The sequence below is a fragment of the Phocoena sinus genome, chromosome 1 (genome assembly GCF_008692025.1).
Source record: "Phocoena sinus isolate mPhoSin1 chromosome 1, mPhoSin1.pri, whole genome shotgun sequence".
In the NCBI taxonomy this organism is placed as follows: domain Eukaryota; kingdom Metazoa; phylum Chordata; class Mammalia; order Artiodactyla; family Phocoenidae; genus Phocoena; species Phocoena sinus.
Genome location: NC_045763.1, coordinates 66,523,031 through 66,543,455, shown reverse-complemented (window position 1 = coordinate 66,543,455; position 20,425 = coordinate 66,523,031). Strand labels below are relative to the sequence as shown.

General features: G+C 36.4%; 1 protein-coding gene across 1 annotated transcript in view; it reads right to left on the bottom strand.

Annotated features, from left to right (window-relative positions):
* Positions 1–20,425, bottom strand: part of MSH4 (mutS homolog 4) — a 97,436-nt gene that overhangs the window by 76,186 nt on the left and 825 nt on the right. The window contains exons 2-7 of the mRNA XM_032640502.1: positions 17,935–18,117; positions 11,873–12,033; positions 10,467–10,577; positions 7,308–7,423; positions 6,239–6,412; positions 1,216–1,388 (exon numbers count right to left, since the gene is read on the bottom strand). Of these exons, the coding sequence (XP_032496393.1) occupies positions 1,216–1,388; positions 6,239–6,412; positions 7,308–7,423; positions 10,467–10,577; positions 11,873–12,033; positions 17,935–18,117 (918 nt within the window). The remainder of the gene's footprint in view (positions 1–1,215; positions 1,389–6,238; positions 6,413–7,307; positions 7,424–10,466; positions 10,578–11,872; positions 12,034–17,934; positions 18,118–20,425) is intronic.

Here is a 20,425-nt window from a genome sequence, read left to right as displayed (position 1 = left end):
TACTCCCACAACATTCAATCATTTAAGGTCCACAAGGCACTTTTGGCACTCCGTGCCTGAGAGCAAAGCCCTCTAATAGCCTGAGGGCAGGCCTCTCAAGAGAGTCCAGGTATAGGCCATTAGAAGCAAAAGCACACATAGCAGGGAAAAGGGGCACAAAGAAAGGTAAAAGAGACCCAAGAAGATCTGGACAGAGAACCAACAATATCTGCTATAGTGACCCTGACAAGAGCAGTCTCAGTGCAGGAGTGAGCACAGAAACAAGACTGATTAAGATGTAGTGATGAACAGAAGATAGTGTGTGCAGAAAATTTGTTTTTCAACAAGATGTTTAATGGAACAAGAGAGATAAGGTGCTGCTGTGAACAAGGCTGACCAGTTAAAAAGTAGCCTTTTTGTACCTTTCCCAAAGCCTCACAAAATACACAGGAATATATAGAAAAAAATGAATATACAAAACAACATTGGAAATGCAGAGTCACAGTCAGTATAATGTCAGAATTTTGAAGAAATTATACTAATTAAAAGGTATTTAGAATTGGACTTAGGAAAACCTAAAGGCTGTAAAAGCCTTCTAGATTTTCAAGTACGACTTCCGTTTAGACCTCCAGAGCAACATGAGGGGAGGTTGGGGAAGTGAGGTTATGGAAGACAGATCAAGTTGCTAGAAACCAGGAATTGGACTCAGATCAGTGCATATAAACTGCCCCTCCACCTACAGATTTAAAAAGAAAATTGCACTGCCATGCCAGTGAACAGATGCCAAGGGCAATTCTCTTACCTCATGTTATGAGTTGGATTGTATCCTCCAAAAAGAAACTTTGAAATTCTAAACCCTAGTATCTGAATGTGATATTACTTGGAAATTGGACCTTTGCTGATGTCATCAAGTTAAGATAAGGTCATTAGGATGAGCCTTAATCCAACAGGACTGGTATCTTTTCAAGAAGACAATGTATTTTGTTAAAAAATTTGTATTTGGGCTTCCCTGGTGGCGCAGTGGTTGGGAGTCCACCTGCGGATGCAGGGGACAAGGGTTCGTGCCCCAGTCTGGGAGGATTCCACATGCCGCGGAGCGGCTGGGCCTGTGAGCCATGTCTGCTGAGCCTGCGTGTCCGGAGCCTGTGCTCCGCAACAGGAGAGGCCACAACAGTGAGAGGCCCGCGTACCGCAAAAAAAAAATTGTATTTGTAAAAGTAGATGATATTCATTTACCTGACTGAAGTCCAAAAAAGAGTTCCTCATCTTGAAGCAGTTCTTGAACACAATCTAACCTCATGTTAATGGTTTCAACATCAATTAGAGGTTCTAATATATTAGAACGAAGTCTTCTACTTCCTCCAGGAGTCTTAGTGTAATTTAGAACACCAAAGAGTGTGTGATTGCTCCTTTAAAAACACAAGTTAGGAAAATTTCATTAAGTATACTAAGGAAAATCCAATAAAACTGTAATTTAACTTTTAAAATAATCCTATAATCTACGGTAGTGATTCTCAAACTTTAATATGCATACAAATCACATGAGGATTCTGATTCAGTAGGTCTGGGATGAGGCTTGAGAATCTACGTTTCAAATACACTCTCAGGTATGCTGTCAGTCAGTGAAGCACACTTTAATTAACAAGATCGACAGAATCTTCCTGCATTTAGTTCATGGCTTTTTTCATAGATCAGTTAACAATACTCAGACTAATATAAAATATTCTAGTCCATGGCATTCCATCAATAATAGCAAGATATCAACAACACATCCTTAAGGGGAGAACTTTTACACTGATAAAATGAGTAATATAATCACTCTGTTCTAACTTAAGAAGTTAGAGAATTATAAGTAAAAGAGAAAGAAAGAAAATAATATCAGGTACAGAAACTGTTAAAAACAAACAAACAAACAAACAAACAGAACTGTACAGAGAATGACCAGGAGGGTTGATTTAGTTAGGCTGGTTGAGAAAGACCTGTATGTATATTCAGCAGTTGAGTTAAGAAGGCATCCAGGCCAAGATGATGATGAGATGGGAATACTGATGACAATTGATGGTGAGTATAGCTAACATATAGTGAACACAAAGTATGTGCCAGGCCTTATTCTAAGCACTTTACATATATTGACTTACTTAATTCTAACAATGATGGTATGAGATAGATACTATTATTAACATTTTACAAGGGAAGAAACTGAAACACAAAGAAATTAAGTAACTTGCCCAAGGTTTCCAAATAAGTGAACATGAAAAGAGTTACTGTTTAAAAGGGCAAAACAGAACAGCAATTTAAGCCCAGGTAGTCTTTCTGGCTCCAGAACCAGAAAGAAGACCAAAGTTGGTGGAGCACTGCAAGTGAGGATAAGAATTAAGGGAGATGAATGAAGAAGTTGAAAGAGACCAGAACACATAAGTCCTTGTAGGCCACGGTAAAGAGTCTGAATTATATTCTAAATATAATAGGAGCTCTGGAAGATTTTAAGCAGGAAAGTTCTAAGATCTAATTTCTGGTTTAAAAGGATCACACTCTGGCCACTAGGTTGAGAACAGACTAACTGTAGGAGGGGAAGAAAGCAGAGAGACGAGTTAGGGGCTATTACACTATACAGCAGTCTAGGCTAAAATGATGGAGGTATGGGTTAGGGTTGTAGCACCGGAAATGCTAAGAAGTGATCCAGAATATGTATGTACTCTAAAGGTTGAGTCAGGAGGATTTACTGACATACTGAATCTGGGTTAAGAGAGGAAAGGAAATAAAAATGACTCAAGTAATCAGACTGCCAAATTTTTGGTATATCAATTTAAACAAATTTTTGGGAACTATTCAAATCAAGTCCTGGCTGGGAGTGGGGGTCATCATAGGTAAGTCACAGGCACAATTTTGAGAACTTGTCTTCTGCAGGAACAAAGGAGGTGGGGAGCATACCTAAATCTGCCATTTGCTATAGAAATCAATGGGTGAAACAGTACGCTGAACAAGTAACAAATCCATAGAAGCATTAGAGCTATTCAGACAGTTCAGTAGATAGCATGCCCATCTTTTAACCTAATATTCTTTGGTTCAAGTCTGTGAAAAGACCTCAATTTCTTCTTTCAACTATAATATGAACTCTTGGAGATCAAATATCCTATCATTTAATATATAGCAGGAACTCAAGCAATGTTTGACAATGATAATGGTAAACAATGATTAACTATGAAATGTGACAAAGTAAAACTGAGTACAAAACCTTCTGTAATAATTACCAGCCTTGGTTATTGACTGTCTACGTTACCCCATGTTATTTTAATTTATAAAGTCAATGACAGAGTACTTTATCCAGATATTATTTTATCCCTTTTTTCCTAGCAATAGAAAAAATATTATTTATTCACTAAGCTGAAAAGGAATAATTACAATTAATTATAAACTCCTTTAAAACGTTATAATTTTAGACCATCATTATTCAGTGGAACTACAAAGGTGTTGAGGTCACTACACTGACAATGACAAATAGTATACACAGTACTATTCTTACCTTTACTAAAAGTAGTGCCAACAGTACCTAGATAGATCTAAACTGTTCTTGATGATTAAAGTAAATAATTTAAAAAATTAGATATTATAGGTTTCTAAGTTTGTAACTGTAAATAATGTCTGGAGATTTCACATAATTAAAAGTGAAGCCAAGATAAGAGCACACAAAGTGACAGAAATACTTAAACACTATGGCTCTGAAATTGGCAGTGAGCACCTTAAGGTTTCAATTGTATAAAGTACTCTTTATTCTGTTCAGTACTCTTAATACTAAAATTTATTATTATTTTAAGTTTATCCGTTTCATTGATATCCAAAGTTATATTTAAGTACTGAAAGCTGAGATTTTACTCCAAGCTTACTTACTCCCAACTTGTACTTTACCAAAGTAAATAGCTTATGGTTTCCTTGCACATACCATATTGCTATATTGAAAATCATGCTTTCAAGACTTTGTTATTCACTGTCTTACTATCTTTTCTACTTCTTAATCTGGATAACTTCTTTTTTTAAAAATTATTTATTTATTTTTGGCTGCATTGGGTCTTCGTTGCTGCGTGTGGGCTTTTCTCTAGTTGCGGAAAGCGGGGGCTACTCTTCGTTGTGGTGCACGGGCTTCTCGTTGCAGTGGCTTCTCTTGTTGTGGAGCATGGGCTCTAGGAATGTGGGCTTCAGTAGTTGTGGCTCGTGAGCTTTAGAGCACTGGCTCAGTAGTTGTGGCGCACGGGCTTAGTTGCTCCACAGCATGTGGGATCTTCCCGGGCCAGCGCTCGAACCTGTGTCCCCTGCATTGGCAGGTGGATTCTTAACCACTGCGCCACCAGGGAAGCCCATGGATAACTTCTATTTATACTTCAAATCTCATATCAGGGAAAAAAAACCCTCATGTCAGGTATTATCTTCTCTAGAAAGCCTTTTCTAATTACTTCCCTTTTACTCCTTAACTAAGCCCAGTTAACTTTCTTTCTCTGCTATGATCCCATCATTTTTTTATGCAAACTTTCATATCACTATACAGTTGTCCCTTGGTACCTGTAGGGGATTGATTCTAAGACCTCTAGCGGATACCAAAATCCGAGGATGCTTAAGTCCCTTATATAAAGTGGCCTACTACAGTGGGCCCTCCATATCCACAGGTTCCATATCTGTGGTTTCAACCAACTGTGGGTCGCTAGGCTACGGAGGGCCTGATGTACTTAGTACATGTTAATGATACTATGATACTATGCATCTCCTCCTTTAGACTGTAATTCCTCAAGGAGAAAAACCATTACTCACTAATTCTTTGTACCAAATTTAACTCATATTAAACTATATAGGTTTATGCCTACTATAAGCACCACCAAAGGTTGATTACATTATCTTCTAATAACATTTTGATTCTAGTTTAGGTATCCCAACCACTATGAAATCTTATAAACACTGTGTGTTTGTGTGTGTGTGTGCACACACATGGGCAATCTCCCATTCTCGCTCTTATTCATGCTTACCATAAATATTCCTCTAAAGCTAACAGTAAACCAATAAAACGAGCAATCTAGTTATACACAAAGACCAAGTTGATTCAACTATTTTCACCTTCTCAAATGATTATGTAGTCCCTTGAATTTCCTGTATTTAATGCTTTTAAAACTTGTTATTTTAACTTTGTAGTATTCTGCACACAACTTTTTTTATTATGGTAAAACATAAAACACAAACTTTAGCACTTTAACCATATTAAGCACACAAGTCAGTGTCATTAGGTATACTTGCAATATTGTGCAACCATTACCATCATTCATTTCTCATCATCCCAAACAGAAACTCTGAATCCATTAAACAATAACTCTCCCATTCCCCACTTCCCCCAGCCCTGGAAACCTGTCTACTTTCTGTCTCTATAAATTTGCCTATTCTAGGTACTTCATATAAATGGAATCATAAAATATTCTTCCTTTTGTGTCTGGCATATTTCACTTAACATGATGTTTTCAAGGTTCATACATCTCGTGGCATGTATCAGAATTTCATTCCTTTTTAAGGCCGAATGATATTCCACTGTATGTATACACCTTATCTGTAGACATCTTATTTTATCAGTCACTCATTGATGGTTTGTTTCCACATTTTGGCTACTATGAATAATGCTGCTATGAATATTTGTGTGCAAGTATCTGTTTGAGTCCCCATTCTCAATTCTTTCAGGTATATACCAAGAAGTAGAATGTCTGGATCATATGGTAATGTTATGTTTAACTTTTTGAGGAACCACCATGTGATTTTCCAAAGTGAATGCACCATTGTACATTCCCACCATAAATGAATTAGGATCCTAATTTCTCCATAGACTCACCAACAATTATTTTCCATTTACTTAATAATAACCATCCTAATGGGTGTGAAGTGGTAATTGTGGTTTTGATTTGCATTTCCCTAATGACTAGTGACGTTGAGCAACTTCTTAAGTGCTTATTGAACCTCTGTATATCTTCTTTGGAGAAATGTCTGTTCAAGTCTTCTACCTAGTTTTGAAATGGGTTGTTACTTTTTTTTTCTTGTTTAGTACAAATATATTTTTAAAACCTGATTTTGGTGAAACATCTGAGCAGCTTACCAACAATGGTGTAAGGGTTAAAAATATGTTTATTCAATATTTCTCCATCAAACGATTTAAAGAAATGTAAAGTAACTATTCATAGAAAAATATGACATAATATACTGATACATTTTCTAAGAAAAAAATAGATGATCTTACCTAGAGTCTTGATTATTAATTATTAATTCGAGGTTTTGGGTTGATGATGAATCTATCATAGCTGTCTGTTCACTACCCTGGAAACAAATCTTCAGCGATTTTGGTGCGTAAACTGAATTTTGAATAAATTCAACATATTTTAATAAAGCTGCAACAGCTGCAAGGCAGTAATACCTGTAAAGTGACCGAAGATACATCACTATAAATCTTTGGAATAAAAAAAAGTATTGCTATAAAAGAAAACATTTATTTCACTTTAATATTAGCAAAATTATAAATATTTGCATAGCATTGCTTAAAATCAAAGGGAAAAAGCACACCAAGTGTTCCTGATTTTTGATAACTAGTTAAATTACCTCTAAAACATAAAAGTTGATAAAAAGAGACAATTTTCTGAAGTCTGAGACTTAAGGGATATTAGACTCCCAATAGGTCACATGTTAGAAGTCAACATTCAATGGTAATTTGTGTCAATTTTTGATGTACCATTCTAAGTACACATTCAAATAATGTTGAAAAAGTCTGAGAGTTGTAAAGGTACAGTCAGGAGGTCCCAATGTATAGGAAAGCATGTTTTGATCTCCGTGACAGTAGTTGTCATGATTAACTGAGCGAACAAGTTGTCCAACCTGGATCAAAGTAAGTATCTGTTCAGCATGTTATAAGAAATATCCATTCCAAAAATATCATTCCCTGTCTCATTCGGAAGGAGTAAAGGTATGAAGTAACAGGAACACAGCTTTAACTGTGTTTCATTTCTGTACCCTCACATTTCTAGTTTGCAGTAGCTACTTGAGCTTTTCAATTCAAAGTAAAGTGAGCAGGAACCATTAAGGCAGTAGATTATGACTAATTTGGAGAAATTCCATAAAAGTTTAGTTAGCAAGATACGCCTTGTATATAAATTTTAGTTAACTATTTTACTATTTCAATAATTACTGAGTGTGTTTTATAAGCCAGGCACTTTTCTAAGTGGTAGGGAATATAGCAAAGAATAAAACACACAAAAGACCTTTCCGTCCTGGAATACACACCAGAGATTTACTACTTGCCCTAAATTTTAACTTACTTGGATTGAACCTCCATTAGGACACTGTTGAATTCTGTTATGCATAATTGTTCAATGTACTCTAATCCTTTTGTTTCATTGAAGTATTTCCTTTGGACAGTAGTGAAATTAACGTTCTGAAAAGAATTTTTAATTTCAAAATAAATTTTAAGTTTCATGCACTTGCCCAAAGCTGCTTTCTTAAATACATGCTCATACATGGGTAGATGACTTAAATATTGAATAAAGTTTATTTTTCATTATTTATTGTTTTCTAGAGTTAAATAAGAAGTTTTCTTAGTTATTTACAAAAAGAATGATGGTCTGTCTTGCTAAGTGAATTATAGCAGTCTGCAGCTCTTATTAAGCCATATTTACATGAAATTTAAGTAAATAAAAAATAAACATGAGAGTCTCTGACTCCTATTAATTTTATTCTACAGCAACAACAGCAACAAAGGTTTTATATTCAGCCTCATATACACTATCATAATTTAGAGAGGGTAAATCTTTGTAATACACTAGCTGGGGAAGCCAAAAATACCAATTCCAGCTATCAAATCTATGAAATGCTATCTATATAAGGTGAATTTAATTTATAGAATAAAGAAAAGCAGATAATGGAACTTTTTTTAAAAGAGAAAAAAAAATGCATGCAGCTGCAGAGTACAAGGTCTGCCTACTTTGAATAAAAGTAATAGGTAAGAAAGGTATTAATAATATAATAACAATGGACCGTGAAAGAGCTGCAAGGCTGCAAAAAAAAGTCATAATCGGGTAGGGAATTTGTTATGTGCCAAGATTGTTTGAAGAGTTATCTCATTCAATCTTCCCAATAACCCTATGATGTAAGTTTTGTATCAATATTAAGTACAATCTTCCTCTAAGTCAAATTCTGAGAAGTCAAGCAACTTTTCTAATATACAATTGATATGTTCCAGAGCTGAGACTTGAATTTGGATTTCTTTGACTAAAAAGTCCATGTTCCTTACATTTCATATTGCTTCTTATTTAATTGAGGTCTTTTTATGGTAAGTGTGATGATAATGATAACAATAACATTGATTTTCCCCCGTTTATAATGCTTTTATATCAAATATTTCTATGGCTCTCTCTCTCACTCCTATCAGGACTTTGCCCAAATGTAACCTCATCAGTGAGACCATTTCTGATTACCTTATATAAAATATCAATTCTCTAGGAGGTAGATACTATTATTGTCCCTATTTTACTGACGAATAAAAACTGAAGCTTAGAGAGGTTAACTTAATTTGCACACAGTCATTTAGAATCAGGATTTGAGACCACAACAGTATAGCTCCTCTATTCTTTTTCTTTTTTTAATTTATTTATTTATGTATTTATTTATTTTGGGCTGCGCTGGGTCTTCGTTGCCGCCCACGTGCTTCCCCTAGTTGTGGCGAGCGGGGGCTACTCTTCGTTGTGGTGCGCTGGCTTCTCATTGCGGTGGATTCTCTTACTGTGGAGCACGGGCAGTAGGCACACGGGCTTCAGTAGTTATGGCACGCGGCCTCAGCAGTTTCGACGTGCAGGCTCTAGAGCGCAGGTTCAGTAGTTGTGGGGCACGGGCTTAGCTGCTCCATGGCATGTGGGATGTTCCCAGACCAGGGCTCAAACCTGTGTCTCCTGCACTGGCAGGCGGATTCTTAACCACTGCGCCACCAGGGAAGTCCCTGGCTCCTTTACTCTTAAGCACTATGCTACATTGCCTTACATCTCAAGCGTAGTAAATGTAGGTTGTTTTCGCCTTTGGAGGATTCATCTATCCCACATTCTATGTTGGTCTGTCCATGTAGGACTGTCAATTACAGTACTCTGTGCCCCACAGCAAAAAGCAAATGACCTGGGATTAATCAATCATAGTGCTTTTACCCCCAGAAACAGTGATTAATCTAACATGTGGGAACACGAACAAAGCAGGAACAGTCGGGGTCCTTCTCTTGAATTCATATGTGGACACTGGAAGGAAGAAGTCAGTTTTTACTCTCAGTTGACTAAGCTGAGTTGACATCAGCCTGGAGCCATGAGCAATCATTTTATTAAACCTCATAGAAAGATGGCAGTAGAGATGAGAGTAAGGATAGGATCTATCCAACCATTTGGCTTCCCAGTTACATAAGCCAACAAATTTACTTTTTCACTTAAGCTACTTTAAGTTGAATTTCTGTTATTCACAACCAAAGGACTTAGAATGCTTAATCAGTACAAAATAATGAAGGTATATGGAAAGGTATACATAAATAAGGGTGATGAAAAGAAGTCTAAAGTCATGAATGAAAGAGATAAAGAGTCCTGTCTAATAGAGACAGTAGGTTTACAATAGGAACCATTTCTGGCAATGAGTCAAAGACAGCTGAGCTACATTGGATCTCTAAGAGCACAAGAAATCTTATATGACTGTAGATGCTGAATATATTAAGAACTATAAAGAACTCATTGGACCATAATCTCAACTTGGTTTCAAATGGTTAAAGATTAAGTCTACAATGAAATATAATATTCTGAAAATAATTTGCACTTCTCAAGAACTATTCTAACTGCAATGCTGCCTACTTGGTTCAGAACCACAGCCTCCATTCCACAAAGCAGGGAGATGTGCTAAAGGGAAGAAATAAACCAGATGGTAGACAGGCCCTTACTGAGAGGGAGAGCGTTGGCTGGATAAGGTTCCAGAGCACTTCCCTGTCACAGTCCCACAGACGGTGAGACAGTATGTGTTGCCAGGGGAAGCTGTAACAATTCTATAATATAAATCAAATTCTCCAAAAGAAAAAGTACTTGCTGATAGTTGCTATCCCCTAGAAGAATAAGAACTTCACTTTCAACCAGTCTGGCAGCACAATAACTACTTTCCAGGAAGCTATACCTAAGGAAATCCATGCTTTCTCTAAGTGTCTGCTTCCTGTATACTCTGGGAAACCTCCTTATTACCTAAAAGATTTTTCCTTTTTTGCAAAGTATATCAAGGGTACCAAATCAAATAAGTGAATTCCTTGTCATTTTTATTATATGTATTAATAGTCCCTAAGCTTAGGATTTGTACTTAGTGAGTACTTTAGGGTAAAGATACCCAAATTATTGTTCTTTAGGATGATATTATAAAATGGATTTTAAATAAGACAATCTTGAATGTTACTACTGAGAATAAAAATCACTTACCTTGAAATTTTCTGTGATGAGAGTAAACAACTTGGTTGACTTCCCCACAACACAAGCAGTATTTGACATTATTATTTCCAAAGGTGATAAAATTTTGAGTTTAGTGATCACCTAAAATTGTTTGAATAATTTCTTAAATGTAAGCTTAGGATTCTCTAAAACCAAAAAAGTTTCGTATTTTTCTGAGAGATAAAATTAAGTCAGAGACATACAAAATCACAACTGGTCTAATTATATGTTTCAATTAAATATACTTCTAATGGTAATATGTCAAACATACATCCTATAAAATTATCAATACAAAATATTATCATAAGCATAGGCTATATTTTACTCACAATAGTTTGTATCAGCTCTAAGCCCCCAAATAATTTGAACATATCAAATATGTATTCCTAAAAGAAATTTTTTTAAATAAATTCATCTACTCGGTATTTTATTCATCTCCATGAAAAACATAAACATTCAATAGCGTAACTATGGTGATTCAATCAATATGGCCACATGGGTACAGCTTAGAAGTTGAAAAGTACAGAAACACAGATGAGAAACATCTGCTTTATGACTGATGCTTTTCACAGTCTAAGATGCATTTCTTAGAACTATTCTAGACACAGAAATACTTTATCAATATACTGAACATTCCCATTTTTTAAAAAAACTTTTATCCTATTCTTTTTAAATTGCACAGAAATGTGAAATACCCAGATATGCAGTACTAATATCATTTAGATTGTTAGGTATATTAAAAAATTAATTATTAGGTAGGGAAAGGAAGTCTACATACTGGGAAACATAAAGGGGAATTAGGGAAAAAATAAAGAATAAAACATTAAAAATAACATAGCATTTAATATGTTTTAATAATAGTAATGGGGTCAAATAACTTTTTTGAATTAGGAGTAGAGTACCTCTACCTGATAAGTCACACAAATTCCCATAACAACAGGCCAGTGGCCCAAGTTAATGATGAGTGATAGGAAGTGAAGGCAAGAAGTTGAGAGACTTAAATTATGACTGGTCTAAGACACCAGTTTCCCTTATCTCTGGAAAATAAAATTCAAATACAGTTCAGTGGAAACAACCCTCTGGAGATAGCATTATTACATATGTTATCTTTGGAATGAGTCCAAGATTTATTAATTTGAAGCTATTAATTTTAGAAACTAATATTAATAGTAATTTGGAATATTTAAGTAACACCAAAATATGTTATTTTAGAACAAAATAATATTAAAAAATTAAAATCAGATGTAAAACTTTATTGTTATTCAGAGTAACCTACATTGGTGCAATAATGAATAACCATTATTCTACCAAAAAGTAAACCAATTAGGAAAGCACTGACTTGAAAATCTGCGAAGTGCCCTCTAGATGAACCATTTTCTAGGAGTATAAATACTTACCTTTGCATATGTTGTGTTGTCTGCAAACTGAGATAATATAATTTGTGGGCTTTTTAAATCAATACTTGCCATTCCTATTTCACCTCTGGCAAGTCCTCTCCCTTCTACAACAGCTACAATAACTGATGGAGAGTGTGCAGAAACTGCAGATGAGGATGTAGCTATTAAAAAAAATGTTTAAAGAAAATGTATAAACATTAACAATACTTTCTAGTTCTTTCTCATAAAATCTCAAAGCACCAAGTCTAGGACACAGCTATTACTAACCAAGAAAAAAAATCTCGTTTTGCTCATCAAAATATATCTTTCCATATATCCAGACCAAATAAAAATGTTAATTCTCTATTTTGCCAAAACTTAACTTCACATTTAGAAATAATAAACTTATACATTGTCTTATTTTGCATTTTATTGGAATGGAATGAAGTCATAAAGAAACACTAAATTTGCGATCAGAAAACATATTATTTATCTTACCTTGTCATTTGAGAGCTATATGAATTTGGGCAAATTATTTCATAATAAATAATCATATATCACAAAATATAATATTAATACCTGCCCTACCTAACTCAAGAGGTAGCTGAAACGCTCAAATGGGATAATAATATATATCAATGCATTTTATAAAGTATAAAACATTATATGACTATAAACTCCATTTATGAGATATCTGTGTAATGCTGGATATTTTATTAATGTGCCAAGAATGTTCCAAGTTCTTTACTTGAATTAACTTTACTTCTCATGATTCTATCAACAGACATCATTATTTTCTCCATTTGCTTTTCAGGAGACTGAAGCATGAATGGAACTGGTAGAACTTGTATACAGGCAGCCTGGTTCCAGACCTGGTGCTCTTAACCACTACATATATTAGTGATTTTGAGATCTATGCCTGACAAACCATAAATATTCAGGTAAGTAGTTTAACCTTTCTAAATTTACCATTTCTTTATCTGTAAAGTGGAAATACCAAACCTTTTTAATAAAGTTGTTATATAAGAATTAAACATAATATAGAAAGGTTTTATAAAGTATTTGAAATTATAAGGCATTATTCATGGATAACAAAAAGACTACTAAACATACCTAAAATTTTATTTTCAAAGAAGCAAAATTGTCTTTTATCCCCTTTGCAACCTTTCAATATACCTTTTCTCCCCTCCTCACCCTCCCTAACCTAGAATCCTTTTTTGTTTTCTATTCTGTTATAACACCTACAAAATTATTTTTACATTTATGCTATCTTAGTCAGTAGTCAACTTAAGAGTTCATTTAAAAATCTATTGTGTCTAGATCTCAGAACCTTTTTTGCCATTAAAGCCTTGTTATACATGGTGATTGAGTTTATATTAGATCTATAGAAGTCAATTTAAGTTCTGCAATTGAATATGACCTTCCCATTCTTAACTGGAAACTTAATATCAAGTTTCAGTACTTGGAAATTCAGTACACACAGAAGACATCTCCCTTAAACTTTAAAAGAACATTTACGCTGTTATCCCTCTGTTATAAGTAATACTAAAATAAGCATCATAGTACATAAAGCTTTTTTCTGGGTCTCTTATTATTTCCCTAAATTGGCTCCTTATAAGTCAAATTACTGAAAAAAGGAAAACCATCACTTTTAAAGGATCTCACATATATTGCCACATTTCTTTTCAGGATTGTACCAACTTTTAATTCCATCATTAGTATATGAGAAAAACCAATCTTACTGAATCCTTACCATTACTAACTTCTGCAATGTATTATTATTGTTGTTATTATTATTATTAGCTAGTTTAATGGACTGGTGCTTTAAATGTGTATTTTTTTTAATTACTATCAAAATTGAACTTCACTTAATATATCCATTTGTTTTCTATATTTTGAGATGTTTACATCCTTTTTGCACAATTTTTACTAGGTCTTAATGTTTTTCAACCTGTTTCTTTGAGAATCTTGTAAATCAATGACAACAACTTATAGTTGCTACCAATCTTGCTATTTTTGATGTCACAAAGATTTTTGTTTTTGTATAGAAAGTCTTTTCCTTTATAATTTCTTCCATTACTTTTCTGCTACGAAACTCCTCCTTCATTGAGACATTTGATATTCACTACTATTTTCTTCTAACTTTTTGAGTTGTTTAGTTCATTTTGATCTCTCATTTGGGCAGAACTTTGAGCAGTACATTTGGTTCTCCACCTTGTCTGGCTTGTCTGGAATGAAAGATAACCAGAAGTACAGACTTAGACTCATTCATAAGCAGTTGCTAATGGTTTAGCTGAATGGTCAGGGACTTGGAAGGAACGAAACTGGAAGATAGTGACAAGGAAAGTTGGGGAAGAGGTATGTGGATGGATCTCTTAGAACGGGCATAGACTTTGAAAATATTTGTCTCATGTGAATGCTCACCAAAGGGCATCCACTGTAAAGGAGACTCTTGATAACAGTGGACAAAATGATACACCCTATGATGTCAATTAGCCTCTTTTCCCAGCCACCAGTGTTTCCTTAATAGACCCATGAACAAATCGGCCATGGTGGCATGGTGGCCATGGTGGCAAGAATGGAAACTATGCATCAGCTCAACAACGTGAACTTCCTCTTACGAAGGCTGACCTGGTTAACCCCTCTGCTGGCCAGCAGCAGAGATCAACATAAATGCCCCATACAGTACCATTCCCCAGAGGAACAACATACCACCTGATGGTAGGTTGATTACACTGCATTTCTTCCATCAGGAGGGAGCAGATATTTGTCCCCACTGGAAAAAACACATATTTTAGATGCAGATTTGCCTTCCTTGCCCACAGTGCCTCTGCCAGCATCACAATCTATGAACTTACAGAGTGCCTTATCCACCATCATGGCATTTCACACAGTATTGCATCTGATCAAGGAACTCACTTCACAGCAAAAGAAAAAAATGCATCAATGGACTCTGGCCCATTGAAACAACTGGTTTTACCACATACCCCATCACATAGAAATGCCTGGCTTAGCTGAAAGGCAGAATGACTTACTGAAGACTTAATGCCAATTGGAAGACAATATCCTAAAAGAATGGGGCTCTGTCTTACAGGATGCAGTTTATACTTTGAATCACAGATGCTGTATTCCTCATAACCAGAATACACAGGTCCAAGAAACAAGAGGAGGAAATAGGAGTGACTATTCTCACTTCACTATTATCCTGATCAACCCACCCAAAGAATATTTGCTTCCCATTCTGGCAACTTTGAGCTCTGCTGATTTGGAGATCTTGGTCTCCACAAGGTTATTTGTTCCACCAAGTGACACAGCAATGATTCCACTGAATTGGAAGATGAGACTGCCAACTGTCCATTTTAGGCTCCTTATTTATGCTACTGAACCAATAGGCAAAAAAAGGGGGGGAGGGGTATCTATGGATGGGGTGGTTGCTCCTAACTGCCAAGGGGATATCATGTCGCTATACACAATGGAGGCAAAGTGGACTATATATGGAGCTCAGGGGGTTCTCTAAGGCAGCGGTCCCCAACCTCTTTTGGCACTGGGGACTGGTTTCGTGGAAGACAATTTTTCCATGGATGGGGGAGGGGGTAGGTTCAGGCGGTAATGCAAGCGATGGGGAGTGATGGGGAGCGGCTGTAAATATAAGTAAAGCTTCGCTTGCTCACTCGCCACTCACCTCCTGCTGTGCGGCCCAGTTCCTAACAGGCCATGGACAGGTACTGGTCCACGACCCGGGAGTTGGGAACCCCTGCTCTAAGGCACCCCTTAGTATTTCCAATAGTAAATGTTAATGGAAAACTACAGCAACCAATAAGAGGCAGAATGACCAAGGACTCAGACCCTTCAGGAATGAAGGTCTGGATCATTCCACCCGTATTGCTGCAGGTAAGGGAAATATAGAATGGGTAGTGGAAGGAAGCCATAGATATCAGCTATAACCTCGTGACCAATTACAGAAATACAAACTGCAGGGCTTCCCTGGTGGTGCAGTGGTTGAGAGTCCGCCTGCCAATGCGGGGGACACGGGTTCGTGCCCCAGTCCAGGAAGATCCCACGTGCCGTGGAGCGGCTGGGCCCGTGAGCCATGGCCGCTGAGCCTGCGCGTCCAGGGCCTGTGCTCCGCAGCGGGAGAGGCCACAACGGTGAGGGGCCCATGTACCCACCACCGCAAAAAAAAAAAAAAATACAAACTGCAGTAGCTTTGGATATTTTCTCTATGCTTTGTTATATGCATGTTTATTTGTATAAACTAACCATTTTTCTCTTTTCACTTTTAAAAATTTATACACAAGTTATTGGAGGTTAACTTTACAACTTAGTCTTTAAGTAACACAATATTCAGTGGGACCACGACTGAATTTGAGATAATTAATATGCAATGACTGTTGGGACTATGAATCTTCTCATTTTGGGAAAGAGTGAGAACCCCCTCACTTGTAAGTACAGATGTATACATCCTGTTAGGTAGAAACACAGAGTTATTTTGTTGTTGTAAAGGAATCCAAATGTGTGTAGAATGACATATATGGACATTGAATAGCCAAAGGAGTTATGCCAGTTATCAATTTATTGTCACTCGGCTCCAAATTCACACTTCAATGTAAGCTCTGCAACAGTGGACAGAATTGCTGTATATTTCTCCTTTAAAGTGTGCATAATGTATACTCCAATAAAGATGTTTAAAAGAAAAGTGTGCATAATGTTAAGTTTTCTCAATTGAGGGCACTGGAGGGACCTTGCATGATGAAGGGCTCTCTGGCAGTTTCCACTGGGTCAGCAGTGTAGGTATGAGGACATCTGGTGGTGATGTGCCCAGCTACATACCCAGAATGTGCTGTCCTCTGGCAATCACACAGCCGCAGCATGGCACGGTAACAATCATCTTACAGCCCTCTCAACAGAGATATCCTGCGTTCCAGGCCTCCTGCCCATACTAATTCCTTCAGCTCTTTCACTCTCTATTCAGTCTGTCTCCCATAGTCCTCTTGATGCCACCACTCCTCCTAACAGGGAGACTGTGCGCTCCAGGCCTCCAACCCACACCAGAGCCCACTCCCATTGTACAGCCATGTTCTAGCCACCAGCTATAGTTCACCCACCCTGCCCGCTTCCTGTTTGCCTGGCCTGGCAAATCTGCGGTCACTACTGAAATTGCCATTCAGTATTCACCTTCTCCAAAGAGGTCAGTACCCCAGCGTTGGAAATGGGACCCAAAAGGGGGCCACTTCCAAGTAGGACCTCTGAGGAGTCCCCTTAGCCCTAGGGTGCCTCATAGAGTTTCCTTATATACTATAGTTACTCTTTTATGAGTTTAATAATTCTTCATATTAAATCTTCCCTGTTTAAATTATTGTATGGTTCTACTTCAGATTGTATCTTCACTGCTACAGTCTCTGTCTTCATGGAGTTTATAGTCCAGCAAAAAAGATGGACAACTTAAAAAAGATAATCAACCTCATTTATAACCAGGAAAATGCAAATTCATACTATAGTTAGGTAGTATTTTACAACTGCTAGACTGGTAAATATTAAGGAGTTTGACAGCACCAAATACTGGATAGGATACAGAGCAACAAGAACGCTCATATATTGCTAGTAAGAGTGTATGTTGGTAGAACCACTCAGAAAAACAAGTTTTCATTATTTTGCAAATGTATACATTCATATATCTTTGAACCAAGAGATGTTTATACATGTAGACCTATTTCACCCATTTTCCCCTCAAGAAAATCTACATTTAGATAAATTCTAAAATTTAAGTATTAAAAAATCATTCAATAGTATTATCAGGATCAACTTTTAGATTTAAGCAAACGTATAGAAGGAAGGGCTTTCTTTCTTGTGCTTTTTTTGTCAGAATGATAAAATAATGTAGACCTGCATTTTTTAACAAACAATATCACAAACTATGTAGACTTATTAATCCAGCTTCAAATTGTAGATATGGCTAAATTGATGTATTTATCATTCAGTCTTCCATATTAGTTACAAGTAACTTCATATTAACTTAACTACTCTAATATATAATTTTTAAAAGTTTCAAAAGATCAATTAGGCCAATATTCCACTCACTTTACCTGAATATTCCATTTGCAGTGTCCAACTTTTATAACCTGGTCTCTGGGGATTTCCAGCAGATAATGGAGTTTTTAGTATTTGAGGATAATTACTATCTTGCGCAGAGGATGAGCTTGTACCGAGAGTAAAATGTGATGCAAGTGTGTTTTCTGCATAAGATCTTTTGTTTGTAAAGTATGAATCTAAATTCAAAAAAAATTAAATATCAGTTCTTAAAGATTCCAAATTATGCAATGTTGTACTAATTCTTATAATCTCTATAAAACTTCATCTGATGATTTTTTAGTGTAACAAATTATGACAAGTTTAACATTACTGATAAATAATCTTGTACTAAAGTATAATGAAAAGTGCTTGCTAATATGTCTTTTTCTTATACAAGTTGACTGAGACTATTCTTGCTAAAATCACAAACTACCTTCTAATCTTCAAATATACCAGATATATTTTCTTTGTATAGTAATTATAACACATCTTTTCCTCTGTTGACCTCTTCATTGAAACTGTCTCCTCCCAGGTAACTGGTGTAAAGAGTTTTAGGCTCACTTTGATTCAGTTCCTTGTTTAGTTACTTACCTGCTGATATAAGACATTACCTATTTTATAGGGTTGTCATAAAATATGAAGGAATGTACATAAACAGCCTAGCATAGTGACTTGGCACATAAGAGGTTTTTTTGTTTGTTTTTTACTTGAAGTATAGCTGATTTACAATGTTGTGGGCACACACAGAAGTTCTTAAAAGTATATATTGGGTCTCTTTTCTCCTCTTCCCCTTGATTTCCATGACAATTCTCTAACTTGATTCTCCTTAAACCACTTCTTTTTAGTTTCCTTTGCCAGGTCCTTTTTCCCTCTGTCTGACTCTTGACTGTTGGCTTCCCAAGGTTCCATACTTTTTCACTTTCTCTCAAAATCAAAATTATACATTTTCTCTGGGCATCTCATCTATTATTTTGGTTTCTATTAATATCTATTTCCTGACAATTCTCAAACCTTCATATACAGCCCTAACTCCTCTCCAACATTATAAACCATGGGGTGGCAAACTCCCTCTGTAAAATTGGGACAAAAGAAAAATCTACCTTGCAGAATTATTGTGAGGATCAGAGATACAAAATGCCAAGTAAGAAGCTAGAACAGAGTAGTGCTCGTTGATTAGTGGATGTTATTACTGTTGAAAAAGCATTTCACAAAGGGGGGATTATACTGACAACATAAACATGTATGTTGCCTTGGAGGAACTGCAAGTAGGTCAGTTAGGTTAGAAAGTAGGGTAATTATTAAGAAATGATAAGAGATAAGACTGCAAAAATTGAAAACAGATCCCAAATGGCCTTGGATGTCCTAATAAAGAATATGATTTAAAAAAAAAAAAAGTATGATTTTTTTAACTGCAAATACAGAGTCACGGACTGAAGTGCCAAGGGACATAAGATTTTCATTTTCTGGGACCTCCCTGGTGGTGCAGTGGTTAAGGATCCACCTGCCAAGGCAGGGGACACAGGTTCAAGCCCTGGTGCGGGAAGATCCCACATGCCGCGGAACAACTAAGCCCATGCACCACAACTACTGAGCCTGTGCTCTAGAGCCCATGAGCCGCAACTACTGAGCCCGCGTACTGCAACTACTGAAGCTTGTATGCCTAGAGCCCATGCTCCACAAGAGAAGCCACTGCAATGAGAAGCCTGCACACCTCAACGAAGAGTAGCCCCTGCTCGCCACAACTAGAGAAAATCCGGCGTGCAGCAACGAAGACCCAATGCAACCAAAAATAAATTAATTAATTTTAAAAAAGAGAGAATTAAAAAAAGATTTTCATTTTCCATATAACTCTAGTGACACTGTAAGTAAGCTTGAAAGAAAGAATACTTAGGAGTATGAGGCAATAACTCAGACATAAAATCGTAAGGGCCTGTAATGGCACAGAGATAGAAAAGTACATAATTATTTAAAAGATAAAGTCAGATGGAATTTAACTATTTGGATGTTATGAGTGAGGGAATACTCGAATTATTGGTCTCCTAGGTTTAAGATTTAGAAAACCCAATGACTGAGATAAGTAAGAGAAACAGGTTGAGGAGCTGCAGAGAGGTGAATTAAATTAATCATATAGAGAGTCTGAGGATTTCCACTGGTTCCTCACCAGAAACTTCAGAACAGACTGAAATAGGAATCTGGAGCACAGATGAGATCTGGGCTGTGGTGATAGTCACATCCAGACAGAAGTGGCATAGGAAAAAACCTCCAAGGACAAACCAATAATTTGGGAACTAACAAAGGTAAGCATAGTTCCCTGGAAGGCAGGAGAAAAACAGGGGAGAGTGGAATCAACGAAAGCAAATTAAGACGGTTTAAGAGAAGACCCGTCAAGAACATTAAACACAGTGGAAAGGTCACACAAGATGAACCGAAAAGTGACCACTGAATTTGGCATTTGTTACCTTATCATTGACTTGCAATGCTGTCTGGAAAAAAAAGGTGATTGTT